Genomic DNA, 17,500 nt, shown 5'->3' with positions numbered 1-17,500 from the left:
CAGAATTGGTCTCTGAATATGTTAGCCTCACACATGATCACTATTGTAAACAATATGACTTCCATAGTCTTTTATCAAAACATTCTACAGGTAATAAATGCCTAGCCTACGTTGCTAGTGAGGCCTAGTGGGAAGGTTTGTCAAGCCACCCCACCTCAAACAAGGTTAGGTACTTAACCATGATGAGTATACGTTAATAAAAGAATGCTAATCTGTCATTAGGAACAGAACATAATCTGTAGTTGGTTATTGGAGGTGGATTCCATCCTCTGCGTGTGAGGGGCTGATGTGGGCCATGTGTCTGTGAAGCGATGCTTCTGTCCCTTCCTCTGCAGATGCCTCATTTGAAGGGTTGGATTTTCAGAATGGTCCAGCTGTGGTTGTGCTGTGAGAGTGCTGGGTGGGTATTAGACAGAGCTACAGGAAGCCCCAGGTTGCTCATAGCTCTGTGGAGGAAAAGGAAATGGCCTCAGTCATTATTTATGTGGCTTGGTTGAAAGTATTGGTGAGCACCAATATGGCTGTGGAATGTGGCAGTGAACCCGACTGATGGATATGATTTCATTTCAGCCCGGTCAGAATGCAGTGTGACTAATTTTATTACCAATCTACCAGTTCAGTAATTTATTGTCAAAAAATGGCACAGGTTTTTTTTTTGACCATTTATTGACCATTTATTCTCTAGGTTATGATTTTATGAATCATAAAAGCAGAGAAATGAAAACAAATATGAATTTAGAACATTTATAATGTCCAAAACCAATTATCAATAGCACATCTAAAATGTGGCTTCATTATTTTTAGGTTCTCACAATATCACTAAAAATGAGTGTGAGAAAAAACAGTCCTTGCTGTTCACATGTTTCCTTCCATACAATCAGTAGCGCTGCAGGTGTTTACATGGTAGGTGTCACTCTCACACACACTGGCAGCCTGCCATGATTCACAAAAGTGCCCCCCCCCCCCCCGTCTTAGTGAACTATGGACATGTACAGACTCAGGACTGCGTGTGTGTGTGTGTGTGCGTGTGTGTGTGTGTTTACTCCCTGAGGGATAAATGAGTGCTGTTAGTGGTAGGTGCAGCGGAAAGGCCCTAAGAGGCTTTGGGTCGTGGCCGTTGGTGTTAAGCTGTTGCATTAAATTTGGGTCATTACATAGAGCTGCGGGGATGTCACTGAATGGGCGGCCTGTAATTGCAGATATATACACATACACGCATGCAAGCTTGCACACACACATACACACATACACATACACACACACACAAACACATACACACACACACACTCATACACACATGTGCCGCCAAATCCGGGGAGGTCGTCTTGAGGTCATCCCATTATGACAGAAACCCAGCCAGCCGAAAATGAAGATTGAGCTATTTCCCTCTGATGTCATACTCTCTGCATTTTAATAGGGGTAGGGGTCTCTCTCATGGAATCAGATGAATTTGAAAAAGGCCCAGACATTTTCAGAATTCCCCAAAATCGGTTTTCCTGCCAAGATGGAAGGGCGATAAGAGAGAGAGAGAGAGATCTGGAGTTGTGTGAATACTAGAAATATTCATTGCTATCGAAGCTTTAAAAGTGCTAGTTACATTATTACATTTAGTTCATACTCCCTCTTTGGGTAATTAATTCCCATGCATCAATTCCCATACTTTATTGTCTGAAAATAATCTCACCTCTCCCTGTGATGCAGCTGTGGTCAAACCACAACAATGTTACATTACCACAGCACACCAGTGCGCCGGCCAGACTAGCAGATCCTCAGTTTCCGACCCGCGCGACACTGTGGACAATGCCTGAGCCATGGCGCATTAAAAAGGTCTGGCTAACCTTGTTAGCGGGGTCCTCCCTGCCCTCCCCTTCCACCGACACTTCTGCCGCCCGCGCGTAAAGATGATAATGAATTTAAAGAACACTTATGACTAATATGGAGGGCTTTTACCCTTTTAAAGGCGGCGGACACAGAGGAGCCGCCTGCCCGTCTCCGTTCCACCGAGGTGGGGGGGCGGGTGGGCCGCACTCCTTGCCCCCCCCACCCTTTACTTTGCTCAAATGCGGGTCTGACCGAAAGAGATAATGGGATGTTCAATCTATGAAATTCAATTTCCATCGAACGCAGCCCCGGTAAGTGAGTTGTAGAGGGGTCTTAACAAATTGGATTTGGTCAACGGATGGTGAAGGATGGCGGAGAGGTTTTTGTATGTGAGTGTATTTGCGCCTTACAGATTCATATTGGGGCCGATTGGAGCGCTGGCAGTGATTATCGCCATCGTTACGTTGTCCCTTTGCATTATTTAGGGCAGGTTGTGTTTGCGCTACAGGGAAGCCCTGTCACAGCAGTGTTGTTATTGTAAGATAACTTTTCACAGAGTTAAAAAGCAGACACACACACTTGCGAATAGAGTGGTTATGTCGGCTTTGTCTTGGGTTTGTCCATAAGCTTCGAAGTGGCGTATGTGAGTTTGGAACGTCACTGGATAGACATTTGCAGACTTGCGCGACCATAATAGGATATCCAGCCCCTGCTGTGAGACAGATCTTTGGACCCTGTCATCTTTAAGAACACCCCCTATATCTTTTAACTAGATTAACGTTAAGGGCCATCGGCTTTGCAGGCGATTATTGCTCCCCGGGCCCACTGGAGCAGTCCACGCATTGGGTGGTACAAATGGTCGCCGCGAATAAGCACACTCTTCATGGAAACCACGCGGCTTGGTCAGCGCAGAGCGGAGCGATTTTTTTCCCCCTCATGATTAACACATCTTTTATCGCCAAGGATTGCACATCTAGAACAGGAGTGCAGACGCGTCAACACAGCGGACACCCATAACTCAGAACAGGGATAGAGGAGAGCCCCGTTTCATCACAGACCAACAGAGATAACCAGGGATAAAAAATGCTCCACAAATATGCGGGCCAGGGAAAGTATTTCTGTTCAGATATCAGTATTTACCTTCAATTTTCATCAGCATCTAAGCGAGATACATGCCAGCGGAAGAACTGCACAGGCGATGTCATTTCTGAAAATCAACTTAATCGCACAAGCTTGACTCCACCTACAAGCGGCTATACGTTTACCTGAAGGAATTTAGGTGAGGCATCTCTATCAGGGGCATCCCAGACCACAGCTCTCAGTCACTGAAGAGACTTTGGCTTGGATGGAAAAGTCCTGACCATTTTGGATTAGGTGAGCAGGTATACCTGCTGATAGAGGGCATCCCTGGGACTTAGTGCCCAGTGGCTGAAAAGAATAGAAAATCCCTTTGAATAAATGTGAAATAAAACTCCAGCACCAAACTGGTTGCAGTTTTAGGCTCACATGTCATGACAAAGTGCCGCCTTTGGCCCTCCGGAGTCCTGGAGAACTTTGTGTCAACCCAAAACTGTGAAAACCATTTTTTTAAGAATTATTTTTAAAATGCAGTTATTTTACCTGCAGATTATTTGAGTGTAAGTAGATTACTTGTCTGGCATGGGAGGAGTGAGGTTGGCCTCACTCACCCCTAGGCGTCTAGGGACAGCAGGCAGGGAGGAAGTCAATGCAGACAAGCGACAAACTTGTTTGGGCAGACCCAGCCCTCCAGGGCATTCTCAAACTTAGCACACTCGAGAAAGGTTCGTCCTGCTGGTGAGAGGCGTCTCAGTTCCCTAGTGTAGCAGTGTGGGTGTGCTGACTGGAGCTAAAGGTGATAGGCGGCTGGGCCAAGACTAAAGACCAACCCAACTCACAGACCCAACTCTTGCCATTTCTCCTCACCACCTATCGTCGGGTAAGACTTTGAAACCATAGGTGCTCTATGGGCTGAAGCAAAAGCATACTTAAGGATTGTGTTTGTGTCTTTGTGTTAGTCTTATGACTAAGAGATATGGAGGCTTGGTAGATTAAGAGGACTTTTAAAGTCCTGCTAACCCTGAACGTAATCCTAAAACTTTAAGAAAGACTTTTTGTTAGTGCACTCTTGTACTTATGGACAGATGCAACAGCAAACGGCTTGTAGGAACAACAATTTTGAATCAACCAATTAAAAACAACTACCATCCTATCAAACACATGTTCTGTGGGTGTTCTCCATCATACAGTTACTTGCAGTTTGGAATGGCCACCAACGGAATAGTCATTATCCTCAGTCTACCTTTGTAGATAAGAATGGCTGGATATTAAAAAAATCAGCAGAGATGCCGATATAGGCCTTGTTTGAGTGTGCATTTTTGGTCTCTGAAATAGAAAGTCTCTCTGGAACGTTAACTATTCCTTCGCATACGTATTGCTAGAAAGATGCAAAAGATTTCCTGAAGTGAGTCTGTCTTTTTTTTCCAAGGAGCGATGAATTTTTCAGAGCATCCACAGTACTGCCTTAAGGTTCCCAGATCCGCGCGATCTGCAGTATTCATTAGAGCCGTCTCTGGAAATAAGAGAGTGGGAAAAAAAAAAAAACAGAAACGATGCATCCTCACCCTCACATTCATGTGCTTGGTTTGTAGAGACACCGATGTATCTTACGGCGCTTACGAACCACGGGGCTCACTGCGGCCACTCGTCTGGCCCCAGCCTCTGGGAAGCGCAATACTCTGCCCAGATAATGAAGGCTCCGGCCCCAGTGGCTCTGGGTTGGGGAAGAGGAAGCAGGGTCTCTGCTCAGTGAGTAGCCTACGGGTATGGGGGAAGAACAGTAGCTCTCAATATGTATCCGCCTCCTGGCTTTGATCTTTTCTAACACAGTGCCGGATCGCGTTTCCCTCGGAAACATTTTCAGCTTGTGCTTCCAACGCATGCGTTGAAGTATTCCACATTTTCATAGATTCTATAACAGATTCTACAGTTTAGTGTGTGTGTGTATATACTGTATTAATGTATGCCGGTGAAATGAGATCGTTTTTTTCCATTACATTTGCCGTAGATGAAGGGTATGGATTGGGTTCCAGTTGGGTGGCCGTGTTCTCCCTGCATGGTGAGGGGGACCAGTCGGCCCTCCTCTTCCATCAGCCCCATATAATATTTAATATGATTAGTGCCACTTCCACTCACGGGGGCTCGCCCACTGCTGATGGCTCAATGCTGACTCCCAGGGAGCATCCAAACACGCAAGCCCAACAACCACCAGAACCCAGCAAAAAAATCTTGGAGAAGATACGACATGACAAAATACTTTTTGTATGTGTGTGTGTGAGTATGTGTGTGTGTGTGAGTATGTGTGTGTGTGTTTTTTCGCCCTTGTGGTTTTTTTTTTCCCGGCTCTTGCAGGCATATCGACCTCACATCAGCTTTTATAAGGCAGGAACAACAGGAAAGCCCAGGAGAACAGGCTCTGCTCTTATTTATTTATGTATCTATTTCTGTATTTATTTATTACTCCCTTTGCTTGCCGAGGCCTCAGTTGCAAGCTGCCTCTCCGTGTGAATATGAGCTGCATAACAACACATGCTTTTGTTTAGGAACCAGATGGAAAGAAAAAGTAGGCGAACAAAAAAAAAAACATATTTTTTTAGTTTTTCAATATATTTATTTGTATGATTTTGCCCAATGGGTATTTTCAGAAAAGTATCAGAATTCCTAAATAAAAATGTATAAGCATCTCGGGATCCTTTTGAAAATTGGGAAAGTGAATTTGAGGCATAGACGTTTAATTAGCGTACCTTCGCCCCCCAAGACTACAAATGATCGCTGCGTTTCTCGATACTTAGCGCTTCGCTCACTTCTCAGTACTATTTTGCGGTCCTCCCTCAGTGTCTGAAGATAGAGAGCTAGCCAGCGTCCCTTCACCCACAGGCATCTCAGCATATCTTGGAAGGCTGCCCCCCCCCCCCACCCCCCTTCTCTGCCTGGTGGGCACGAGGTCATCAGTGGCGCCTCAGTGGCCGTGCCCGCCTCTCCGCTGTCACTGTGCCTGACTGCCAGCTCTCCCTGTGACCTCCATGTCCGGTGCCAACGTGTCTCTCCAGTCGCCCATGTCGCAAGAGAGAGGGGGGGGGGGTGTCGTCACCGCAGGCGAAATCAGACTCTGGTGGGCGGTATCAGTGACACCGGCACCCGGCACCCAGCACCCCGTGACTCCTCTGCACACACGCTCACACACGCTCACACAACGACACCTGCCTCAGCTCCACACAGTGCCCCTGTGAACCCTCTGCCATGTTTGGAGGGGTATGTGTGTGTATGAGGAGGGGGGGGGGGGTTGTTTTTTCTCTCGCATCCTCCTCCTCACGAGCAGAGTTTCAGTCTTGACCCATCACAAGGTGGGAGACCTCAGGAGAGCCGTGTGCAGGTGTGGGGGGGCTGCCGGTGGGTCTCGCACGCATCTCGCACGCCTAGGCACTGCACTGAAAGTATATCCCCCCACCTCACACCCCCCTCTGTATCGCGAGAGACCAGACCAGGAGCAGCTGCGAGTGCTTTTCACAGTATACAGTGTTTGTGGTGAATGTAGCGGCTGCCGACAGCTGTTAATGTGAGGGGCCATATCGTTTTTGGCATCAGAAACACAACTTTAGTTTGTCTTTTTTTTCTCTTCCCTCTCCCCCCTCTGTGGTCTTTCTGGGGGTATTTTAAGCACTACGGGTTTCACAGCAAAAAAATCTGTGGCCTTGGGATGGTTGTGATTTCATCTAATTTACACTCCAAACCATATTTTTTTTATATCCACTCCACACCAAACACCCCGTTAAAAAATAAATGATACGTGCTGTTGGTACTCCGACATGCCATAAGAGGGTTATGGAGGATATAGTGGATGAATGTTTGAGAAGGGCAGAATGCCCTCTCTCCTTCTGGGTGTTGACAGACAGGCTGGCAGCAGCACTGGTGCGGTCACGCCTGGCGCTTCCCACTCCTCGCACCCTCGGTGGGTGATGGGCACGATCGCCAAGGTCTCCTCTCAACTGATGTGAACTATCTGATTTTGGAAACTAGTGTATTTTATTGATATCATTACATAACAGATCTTCACATACTATTTAAACTGAGTTGGTCATAATCTTTCCTAATCCTAAAGTCTCCCCATAGACACAAAGGTCTTCTTAGGGTAGTCTTGACAACACTTTTGCTGATAGTGGCGAGAAACTGGAAAGTCTGTATAACCCTTCAGTTCTTCCCAGTCCAGCTCCCTCAGACAACCCAAATAGGGGGGTTGGGGGCAGGGATGCTGGGGTGGGTCATATCTGGGTCACTGGCCACAGCGCTGTGGTCGATGGGGATGAGAGCAGGGTTATTGACCAGTTTAGGAGGGGGATGAGATTATGGCGATTGTCTCCTGTGTGCTGTGTGATAAGAGGCTGCGCTGACTCAGGCGGCTGGGTCTTACGGCGGATGCCCTGACGCAGATTATGACCTTGGCCGCGCCTCGGGGAGCCCTCATTAGCGGCAGCCACTGGGACAGCTGGGGAAAAAGTGTGCTAATTACCCTGCTAACAACGTCCTTGCTCAACGGGGCTTACCTTGGATACTCGGACTGGGGATGATAATAAGCGGTGAGGAGTCCAGAATGGCATTATTATGGCAGATTGGCACAGTACTCAGGGCTTGGAAGAGGGGTGACTGAGGGCAAAATGGCCACCTTCACCACGTGTCTTCGTTTTAAATGCTCCAAGCACACGCTTATGCTGAGGGTGGTTTTAGTGAAATGATCTTGGAGGGTGAAGCGGGTGTTGGGTATGGTCAGCCATCACGGGAAACCTTCCAAATGTTTAAGAGTAAAGCCAAGTGCTATGGAGTTTTTTTTCTTTATCGAATTGTTTTCGCCTGTCATCTGATGAGTGACGGCACCAGTCTCCTCCTCAAATGTGTAATCAAGTTAATTTGATGTAAAGTTTGGCTCAAGGAAGCTCAAGCCGATCCATTCATGGCAGACATCATTTATGTGATGCATTTGTATTAGTCTCATTATGTTTCGCTGTTCTGTCAGCAATATTGGATCATATTGGAGAGGTTGGATTTGTTTTTCTGTAATTAAATAATGTCATCTCTGTCATTATTTTAATGACTTGGATGCCTTGGAGCCTGTGAGCATTAAAAGAAAAAAATGGTCCATCAGAGGTATTTAGTACCAAAACAAATCATTTTTTTTTGCGTCAGACAAAATTATGCTTGTGCAGACAAGGCTTTGAAATTTGGTGAATTGTTGAGGTCGATATGAAAGTTGTTTGTAGTAACAACTCAATTTGATCAGTCTATGTCTAATCTACAGTTGAAGCTGCTCTGGGATTACTGTAGGATTATTCCATGTGGCTCTCACCATTGTAAACATAATGACATTCTGTGAAAACATTATTATAATGAAATATCCCTGCCCGTGTGCAGTATGTGCTGTGTCGGTGTCTCAGGCTGTCGAGTCATACCGCTCAGTGAGACAGGCTAGGATTGCTAACCAGCTCAGTGTGTGTGTGGTGTGGTGGGGAAGCCAGGCACAGCTGTGTTCCAGAACTGTGGCTCCTCTCTGATTGACAAATGACTGAGAACCACTTCTGGGCTGAGAAAATGAGTCCCCTCTGTGAGTGCCCTGTATGGTTGTGAAGGGAGAAAAAACACACAGTCTCCCACCCTGACAGGCTGCCATTAGCGAGAGGCAGCCTGTAATCTGCGTGAGGCAAACACTAGAATTTCGCCCACCGCAAATCGGCGGAGAGACGCTCGGCCGGCGCTCCAGAACGGCCGCTATCGGGAAATGGGACGGCCTGTCGCCCGGCGTTCCCGGCGACAGTTCCGCTAAATGACTGCCCGGACGTCCCTTACGGGCCACTAGCCACTTGTCCCCTGTGGGCGCACGGTGACCGCACAGCGTTACACACACGAGATATTCCCAACGTGCCAATGGCTTATTTTACATCATTATTCTCTTTAAGGAGATCAGAGCTCTAATCAGATTTCGATGAAATGCCCTCATGACACACTTCCCCAGTTCGCTCTCCATACACGCGCATGGAACTAATGAGCCGGTTGATGAAGGGGATGGGCAGAGGCACGTGTGTGTGTGTGTGTGTGTGTGTGTCTGCGAGGTAAGGCAGGGAAGAGGCAAAAGGGAGGGCACAGAACAGGCACATCCCGTTCTAATCTGGCTCTGAGGAAAGGGCCGCATGCGGCACGCTGAAGGGCAGCGGGTGAGCGGGTTGTTGCAGGAGTGGCCGATCTCTGTGATCCAGGATCAGGCCGGTTGGGCAGGGTTCCAGCGCAGCTACGGGCCCCAGCAAGAGCGCTCCGACTCAGGCTCTCAGCTCAGCTCCGCTCTCTCTATTGCTAATGCTCGCTACGTTATGAGTTCACCGAATCTGTCACAAAATGTTTGGCTACAACAACGGGGTAAAGTGTGAAATACTGAATCAAAGTAAAACTTTACATCCTGTTTTATGCAACGTTAACGGCTCAGACAGACGGGGCCATCCTGGGCAACGGTGCACAAGCATGCCGATGGCGTTTAGCGCGACTACCACAAATGTACTCAAGAACAATCAGTTGTCATTAAAGATAGGCTGGCGTATCTGAAGATCATACTTATCCCGGCTTGTCTCCTGCGTTTCTCTACTCCCACTTGATTTTTAGGAGTGGCGGTTAAAAACGATAATCACTTTGTTTTAAGCTCATAAACTTCTTATGAGTCCTGAATGTGTTGATTAGTGCATCTTAAGATGGAAGATGAGACAGGATGAGACACAAAATTGCTTGATGCAGGAGTCTGTCACTGCCTATTACATGCTTTAAATCCAAAAGACAATAGGCACGCTAGCAGTGCATCTTTAATGAGAGTTAAATACACTCTCTACTCTACTTGTGTCGGAAAGATGCGCAACGACTATGATTCTAGCAAGCACTCCACAGGTAACTGCGATTGCTTGTATTTACATGAATCGGTCATCTTTATGTGTATTTGGTCTGTGTGTATGTGTGAGTTTGCATTTGTATGTATTTGTCTGTGGTAAGATAACAACTATAAATAGTTAAATAGTTGGAGGGGAGGATATGCTTTTCATTTTCAATTCTGAAATGCTTAGGGTCTGTTAACAATAGCATACGAGTGTAGTTGATAAGTAATGATGTAATCATTTTGAAACTGCATAAGTTTGAGTATTTTTGTAAAATAAGCTATGAGCTTAAGGTTAGTGTTACCATTTCTCTGACTTTCGTAAATCAGTGAAGTGATCTCTCTACACACTGTAGACTTCATGGTGGTTGAACTTGCATAGTGATTGCGAAGATTTCTTACTGTATCTGTGTTAAACCTGATGTATTTGTGAAAAGAAATTGACAAAAAAAGTTCTCCTCTTTCTTTCCCTCTCTGTCCCTCTATCTCCGTACATTTTTTCTCATTCTTTTCTTCCTCTCCTCTCCTCTCCTCTCCTCTCCTCTCCTCGCCCTCCTTCACCTGCTCCTCCTGCGGCTGTTCCAGTCGTGACAGTGACCTCTCAACGATCATCTCCAACCTGCACAACACCCGACAGCACGGCATGCCCGAGGGCCAGCCCTGCGCCGACATCAACAACCTTGGCCCCGGACAGGCAGGTAAGACATGCCTGGAGTCTCCAACCCAACCAGGGAGGATGGGTGTAGGGTGGTGGGGGTGGTGTGGGGGGGCAGGTTGCCAGCTGCTGCTGCTGCTGTTTTTTCTTCTCTTTCTTGTCGTTTATTTTCTTTCTTTCTCTTCAGCTGAGCCCTCGTTTATTGTTTCGGCTAATTCCTAGCCTTCTGCCGCTCTCTTGTTTTTTTCCCCCGTCCTGCACAGGGGAACTATACCCTTTTTGGGCGCTCGTTAAATAATTAAACTCCATTAGTTTTTTCGTATCTCTCATTTTGGTGTAATTTACTTGATTGAGGAACTTAAGCTCATTACTCATCCCTTTGTGTCCAGTGCTTAATGTCCTTTTTTTTTTGTCGCGAGGGGATTTCTTTATCAGGCGCCAGGTCTCCCCCTAAACCCCCGCGTTAAATCACCGCTCTGGTCAAATAGCCTTATTTCCCATTAATCCAGTTTCAGTCAAACAAAGGGCCTACAGTAGGCATTAATCTAATGGCTACACACTTCAGCTTCAGGTTTTATGTACGGCAGAGTTCCGATTTTATATATCTAGATTCATCTTGATCAAAGGCTGTGCTTCTTTTCCTTGGTTTCTCTGTCAGTGTGGTGGCTCCTCATGACCATCTATCTCTTTAGAAAATGCTTTGCAATTAGTGGTTTCTTGAATGTGAGCTTGGCTCCTGTTATGGTTTTTCGCATGACACATTGACGTAAGTGACTATAGTTTCGGGGCCAGTGCTTTCGCAGGTGTTTTGCCTCAAGGGCTGTATTTGCCAAGCTTCCGCAAAAATGCTTTGACCGTCTACGTCTGTCTCTGCTTCTGTTGTCATTCTGGAAAGATTCATTCGATTTTTATGTAGTTCTGTATAGATGTATATGTGTTCTATGTATGTGTACTTCACTAATGATCTGAACGCGGTGTGAAGAGAGTATTCTTTAGAGAACATGGTGTTGCTGCCCTGAGTTATGTGGTCTGCAATTGCGCAGAAATATGGTGCAGAAAGTACCCTGTCAAAAGCAGTCCCTGAGCAGAATGGATGTGTTTTGATTTACAGTGTGAAGTAATGTCTGTTTACTGTGGCGTTTCTGAGAGTAAGTTTGAGGCTGTCTGGAGAAAACAAGTTACACATTCTCTGACAACTAGTGGCAACAGACCAAAACAACTTTTAAAAAGTTGAATCCTTGTTTGTTTTACTGTAACTTCTAATTTATATATATATATATATATATATATACAGAAATGTGTTTCAGTTGAGCAAAGTAAAAAGATACTTATAAAGGCAAGCTTAAATATTTATTGGCTTCACCATATGGGCAGGTCCAGCCTAAATCCTGATCACATAAAGTGGCATCAGTGCAGCTTTGGCACTTACCAACACCCTGCTCTGCCATCTCCTGCCGTTTCTCATCACCCTGTTACATTAACAGTCCATAAGATGGTTTACATTAAGGCGCAAATCACCTTGATATGTGTGGATGTTTGGACCGGACAGGAGATCTCCGGGATTCAGTGGGGTTGAGAGGAGGAAAAAAAAAAAAGACTAGTTTAATCTCCAATAATCTTAATTGAGAAATCTCAATTAAATTCTAATCTTGATTGAGCAAGACACAAAGGGGATGAGGGGCTTCTGCCTCCCTCTGCGGGTCCCTGTAAAATCTGTCCGTTTGAGCATTAACCCTGAGATTTGGGAGTCTGTTTAAGCGGCTCGCCCTGTGTCTGTAAACAAGTCCAATCCGATCACCTAGTGTGTCTAATTCTGTCTGCCAGTGAAATTAGAGAGCCTGTGTCCCCGGGGAAGGTCAGGGGTCACTGGGGGACGTGACAGACAGTAGGACTCATTTGGCACGCCACACACAACAAGGTGCAGCAGTGTCCCAGGGACTTCTCAGGGTCGGCATGGCCCGGTAGTGCCACTTCGCTGTCGCCACTGTCAACGTACCTAACTGTTTTCATTCGTGGATGTGCCTATAAGTGAACAGGTTTAAATGTTTTATTTGACTAATGGTATCCAAAATCACATCTCTGAGGGTAAATCCTCAAATTGCCATATGCCCATGCAAACACGGTTTGGAGATTGATGGGGAGATTGGTTTTGTTGAGTTTACCACTTATCACAGGAATCGAGTGTTAGGTTATTACAAAGTATAGTTTCTTTAAACCCTTTAAAACCCTTGGCCGTGCGCGAGCAGTTGACAAGAGCGAGCAAGCAGGGAACGAAATAGAGCAAGGAGGAAAAAGGGGAGAGCTAGGAAGAGAGAGAGAGAGAGAGAGAGAGAAAAAAAGAGAAAGAGAGTGAAGCAGTGGAAAAAAAAAGAGCATTACGAAAGGCGAGTTGGAATGAGGGAGCGTTGCAGTGGCGGCAGCGTTGGCGGTATCTGGGGAGGCAGGCAGGGCAGACAGCGGAGAGAGAGAGAGAGAGAGAGAGAGGCGAGGCGGGGAGAGGCAAGGCGGTCGCGACAGACAGCCAGGCAGGGGAGAGAGGAGGAGGAGGAGGAGGAGGAGGAAGCGGGGCCGCTCGGCTGGAGAGCGCCGTTAATTAAATCTGAGGGACAGACAGGAGGGCTGACCCAGGCGTCAACAGCCCGGGACGGAGGCCGCCCCTGCTCCCGACGGCCGGCCACACTGGCCCCGGGCGGCCGGGTGGGGGGTGGCGGGAAGTGAGAGAGAGAGAGAGAGAGAGAGAGAGAGAGGGGGGGGGGGGGAGAGGGAGAGGCAGGGGGGGGGCTAGGGCGCCGGGTAGATCGTCTGGCTCGCTGTGCAGACTCCAAAATGTGGCTTTGCGGTCAGACCAGAGACTCTTAATAGGCGTATAAGGTGTTTCTGCTTTTTTTCCCTCCCCACCCTTTTCCTTTTGGACTCCCCTGGTTTTCTTATGGCACATGGGGAAAATTGTAATTACGTGTTTGTGTGTGTGTGTGGGGTGTTTATGTGCTTGTGTACGTGTGTGTGTGTGTGTGTGTGTGGTGTGTGTGTGTGTGTGTGTGTGTGTGTGTGTGTGTGTGTGTGTGTGTGTGTGTGTGTGTGTGTGTGTGTGTGACTCTGTGCTCTAATTTTCGTCCACCTCACTAACAAGGTTTTCTGTTTGATGCCGGTGGTCCCTCTGTACTGAGATTCTAACTCAGCTTCAAACTGTTGACACTGATGCTTTGTGTGTGTGTGTGTGTGTGTGTGGGTGTGTGTGTGTGTGTGTGTTTGTGTGTGTGTATGTCTGTGCGTGTGTGTGCGTGTGTGTGTGTGTGTGTGCGTGTGTGTGTGTGTTAGAAAGACAGAGAGAGAGAGAGAAATAGAGGTACTAGGGCTTTAGTCAGCTGAATGCAACAATTCATTATGTATGGAGTTTTCTAGACTTCCTTCTTAGTCATCCCCTTCCACTCCTCATTCACTGTACTTCCTCGTCTGTCCATTCCCTCCCTGTCTTTTTCTCTTTCTTTAAAGAAAAAATCTGCCCTTTATCTTCCTTTTTTGCTCGCTTTCTCTCTCTCTCTCTCTCTCTCTCTCTCTCTCTCTTTCCCTCCCCCTCCCCCTCTTTTTTTGCGGGGGGGGGGGGGCACGCTGCATCCTCTGGGCAAGCGGAAGCACCTCTACCCCCCTCCCCCACACACACCCCCACCTCCTCCTCTCCCCTCCTCCACCCCCCAACCCCCCCACGTAGCCAATCAATGGGAGCCTTTCAGCCCGGCAGAGGCCCGCAAACACGGGATCAATAAGTTATTAGCACCATTCTGTCAGCTGTAATGTGCAGATTGATCGGGGGCCGCGGCTCCCGCCCGCCCGCCGCCTGCCACTTCCCCCGGCCTGATAAAGATGACAGATTAAGGGAATAAGAAAAGGGAATTAAAGAGTCTGGCTGTCTGAGCTGTCACTGGTCAGGCCAGGAAAAGAGGGAGGAGGAAGAGGAGGAGAAAGAGGAGGAAAAGGAAAAAAGAGGAGGAAAGAGGTAGAAATGGAAAAGGAAGAGGATAAGGAATCATCACCAGCTATCTCTTTCTTCGTCTCTCTCCTACCGTCTCTCTGTCGCGTCACACCTTCTATTTGCTCTCCCTCTCCCCCCCTCCTTTGGTATTGCTCATATATTTACTCTCTGTCTCTCTCTCTCTCTCTCTCTCTCTCTCTCTCTCTCGCGCGCTACGGCTCTTCCCAACCCCTGCATTAAGTGATTGCCCCCTCCCCTTCCCCTCCTGCCCTGGCTGCTCCTTTACCTGTCAGATGAGAGGTGAAGTTAAACATGTTTAAACCCGGGCCAGAGGCCAGCAACCCGGCCCAGCCGGCCGTCCGAGGGGCTCCTCCACTCTCTTTGTTTGTCTCTCTGGCCTCCTGTAAGTGGAAAAGACGGACGACTTTGAGCAGGCAGGAGGAGAGCGCAGCAGAAGAGCCGCCTAATCTATTTACTTAGTGGTATTAGTGGCGGCGGGGAGCAGGGGAGGCGCCGACGGAGGTGGGTGGAGGCTCTGGGGGGTGGGGGAGGTTGGCGTGGTGATGAGGTGGCCGGCAGGCTCTGTTTGGTGTTAAACGGGCGCATCAGCGCTTTAAGAGGCAACATTTAATTGGCATTAAAAGCTTTCCGCCTTTAAATCTCTGATCCGCAGGCACCCTCTGCACAAACTCCAGGCTCGTTCTGGTGCAGACAGCCTGAGAGGAGCTCAGAGTTGTTTTTATTTAGTTTATTTATTTCAATGCTTACTTACTCAGAGTTCAGAGAGGGGAGGTGTGCAATTGTAAGGCACTGTTTTTGTCTGGAATGTCTATCACCTCATGTGACATTTTGGAATATATGAAAATGAGGAATGTAGGAAAGAGGAAACAATATCCCTTTTCCTCAGAAAACACTGGACGGTTCAAAATATGTTCATAAATGCTTAAATCAAGCTGCTCTACATGGATACTAGCCATAACAGCTTTGTTTATCCAAATCTGCTAGCGGGAATAAGTAGCTATTTTAAACCTGTGCACTAGCTGCTGCTCTGAGCTACAAAGCTAGTGTCAGCAAGATAGAGGCTAATCAGATTATAATCAGGCCAGGAAACAGGAAACTAATTCCCATTGTGGTAGAGCTCTACCTCAATAATAATTCTAAATGCTAATTCAAACACAACCAACACAATCTAGCTTTCTTGGCCCTTATACCTTTTCAGGAAGCAAAGGCATAGTCATCTTAAAGGCACCCTAATAGTGGGCCATAAACAGCAACATAGTTGATTTTCAATCAGAAAATATACTTTTGTTCAGAAACAGGTTGTCAGTTAATCAGAAGAGATGTATGTATGCCATTCAGTCATTTCTGACTTCTGAATTATGTTACGAATCAGAGCGTTTGACTTCACTGCTGGTAGTGAAAGGGCGGGAGGGGGGGCTGCCTGTTGTACCATTAACTGCCCACTATAACTTGCTGTCAAAGCTGTTTGAAAGGCGAAAATTTAGTAGGATCCCATAAGAAAGAAGTTTATGATGCCAGTGTCCCGTCCCTCTGTCTACATACATCATGTTGATTAATGCTCAGTTTAGGCCTGTCAGCCATGTCCACTGCTTGCGTTTGTGCGAGTCAATAGATTTGGCTAGCTGTAGGTGTTCAAGGCAGCCTGCCTGCCTGTGAGGAGGAAGAGGTTGTATGGAATAAGACATTCAGCCCAGGCCTTTTGAATTATGTGCATAGAATAATAGGCTTCCCTTCAGAGCCAGCCCTGGACTTTCCCTTTTGTCTGATGCATTACTTCCCCTCCCTCCAAAGCGAAGCTAACAGAGCACACCGCCTGATATCTGAAGCCTTCATCTCCACTCTTCTTCTCTTATCCCCTCTAATTTCCTCCCGCTCCATATTTAGCCGTGCGGTTACATTGACTCTGAAATATATAAATATGAATGATGTTAGAAATAAAAGGAGGTTAACAGCGTTAGCAGAGTACAAGTTTAAAAAGTGTTTCGGTGAACGGGCATATTTGCATGTGTACGAATGTATTGTTTGTGTGTGTGTGTGTGTGTGTGTGTGTGTGTGTGTGTATGTGTTGGAGAAGCTGATAGCACACCCGTGAGCAAACAAAAGCTTGCAGCTTGGCGTAGGCGTAGCCGTAGTTGATAGCATGGGCCCCCACAAGAAGATGGCGATAAGGATGTGGCCTCAGAGTGCAAACACTAACAGTGGGTGTGTGTGTGAGTGTATGTGTGTGTGTGTGTGTGTGTGTGTGTGTGTGTGTGTGTGTGTGTGTGTGTGTGTGTGTGTGTGTGTGTGTGTGTGTGTGTGTGGGTGCTGGAGATAGATCCGAACCGCCCTGTGCTCCAGGCCCCTCTGGGTAAGGCACAGCCAGAGGGTCAGGAGCCAGAGGGTCAGGAGGAGGGAGGGGGAGACAGCTACCTGACCCTTCCCCCAACCACCCACGCATCTGCACAGCTGCTTCCACAGAGGCACCTAGTGTCCACAGATGTATGAGGGAGTGCGTCCACTGGTGCCTCCAGTGCCAAAGATGGATGATCGAACACTGAGCAGAGTTCAAATCTTAATTCGAAAGAGTTTAGTTGAGGTCAAAGTGATGGGGATGTTAGGGGTTTAAAAAAAAAAAAAAAGAGCAGAAATGGAAGATGGAGAGAAAGCGTGAGTGATCAGACCCCTCTATCTCTTCCCCCCCACCCCCTCTCTCCCTCCCTTGGGGAAGAAACGTGAGGTGATCCAGGCCCATTAGAGAGGCCCAGACCGGGAGAACACTTCACCCAACCGCCCCTCTCACACCCACTCCCACCCATCTGCTTCTCCCCCTGATCCCGCACCCCCGCACCCCCTCATCCCCCCCCCCCCCCGGAGAGCACATCAAACGGGATCGTTAGTGAACCTCACTCCAGTGCCGCGCTCCTCAAAGAGGCTCGGAGACCCTGCTCCGCCACTCCCGAAAGCCCTTTCAAGCACGGGCTTGCTCTCCGCCGTCTCCACTCCTTTCTTATCGGAGGGGAGGGATGAACAGAGCGTTTGTGGTGGAGAGGAGCACTGGGATGCAGGGGGCTGGGGG

The 17,500-nt window shown here is 47.6% G+C and overlaps 1 protein-coding gene across 3 annotated transcripts in view; it reads left to right on the top strand.

Moving 5' to 3' along the window:
- The window catches only part of samd11 (sterile alpha motif domain containing 11), a 63,438-nt gene that overhangs the window by 15,593 nt on the left and 30,345 nt on the right, over positions 1–17,500 (top strand). For all 3 annotated transcript variants that reach the window (XM_012826206.2, XM_012826205.2, XM_031566383.2), the window contains exon 4: positions 10,382–10,494. In XM_012826206.2, coding sequence (XP_012681660.2) covers positions 10,382–10,494 — 113 coding nt within the window. The remainder of the gene's footprint in view (positions 1–10,381; positions 10,495–17,500) is intronic.

The sequence above is a fragment of the Clupea harengus genome, chromosome 4 (genome assembly GCF_900700415.2).
Source record: "Clupea harengus chromosome 4, Ch_v2.0.2, whole genome shotgun sequence".
NCBI lineage: Eukaryota > Metazoa > Chordata > Actinopteri > Clupeiformes > Clupeidae > Clupea > Clupea harengus.
This window is presented reverse-complemented; position numbering and strand designations above follow the sequence as displayed.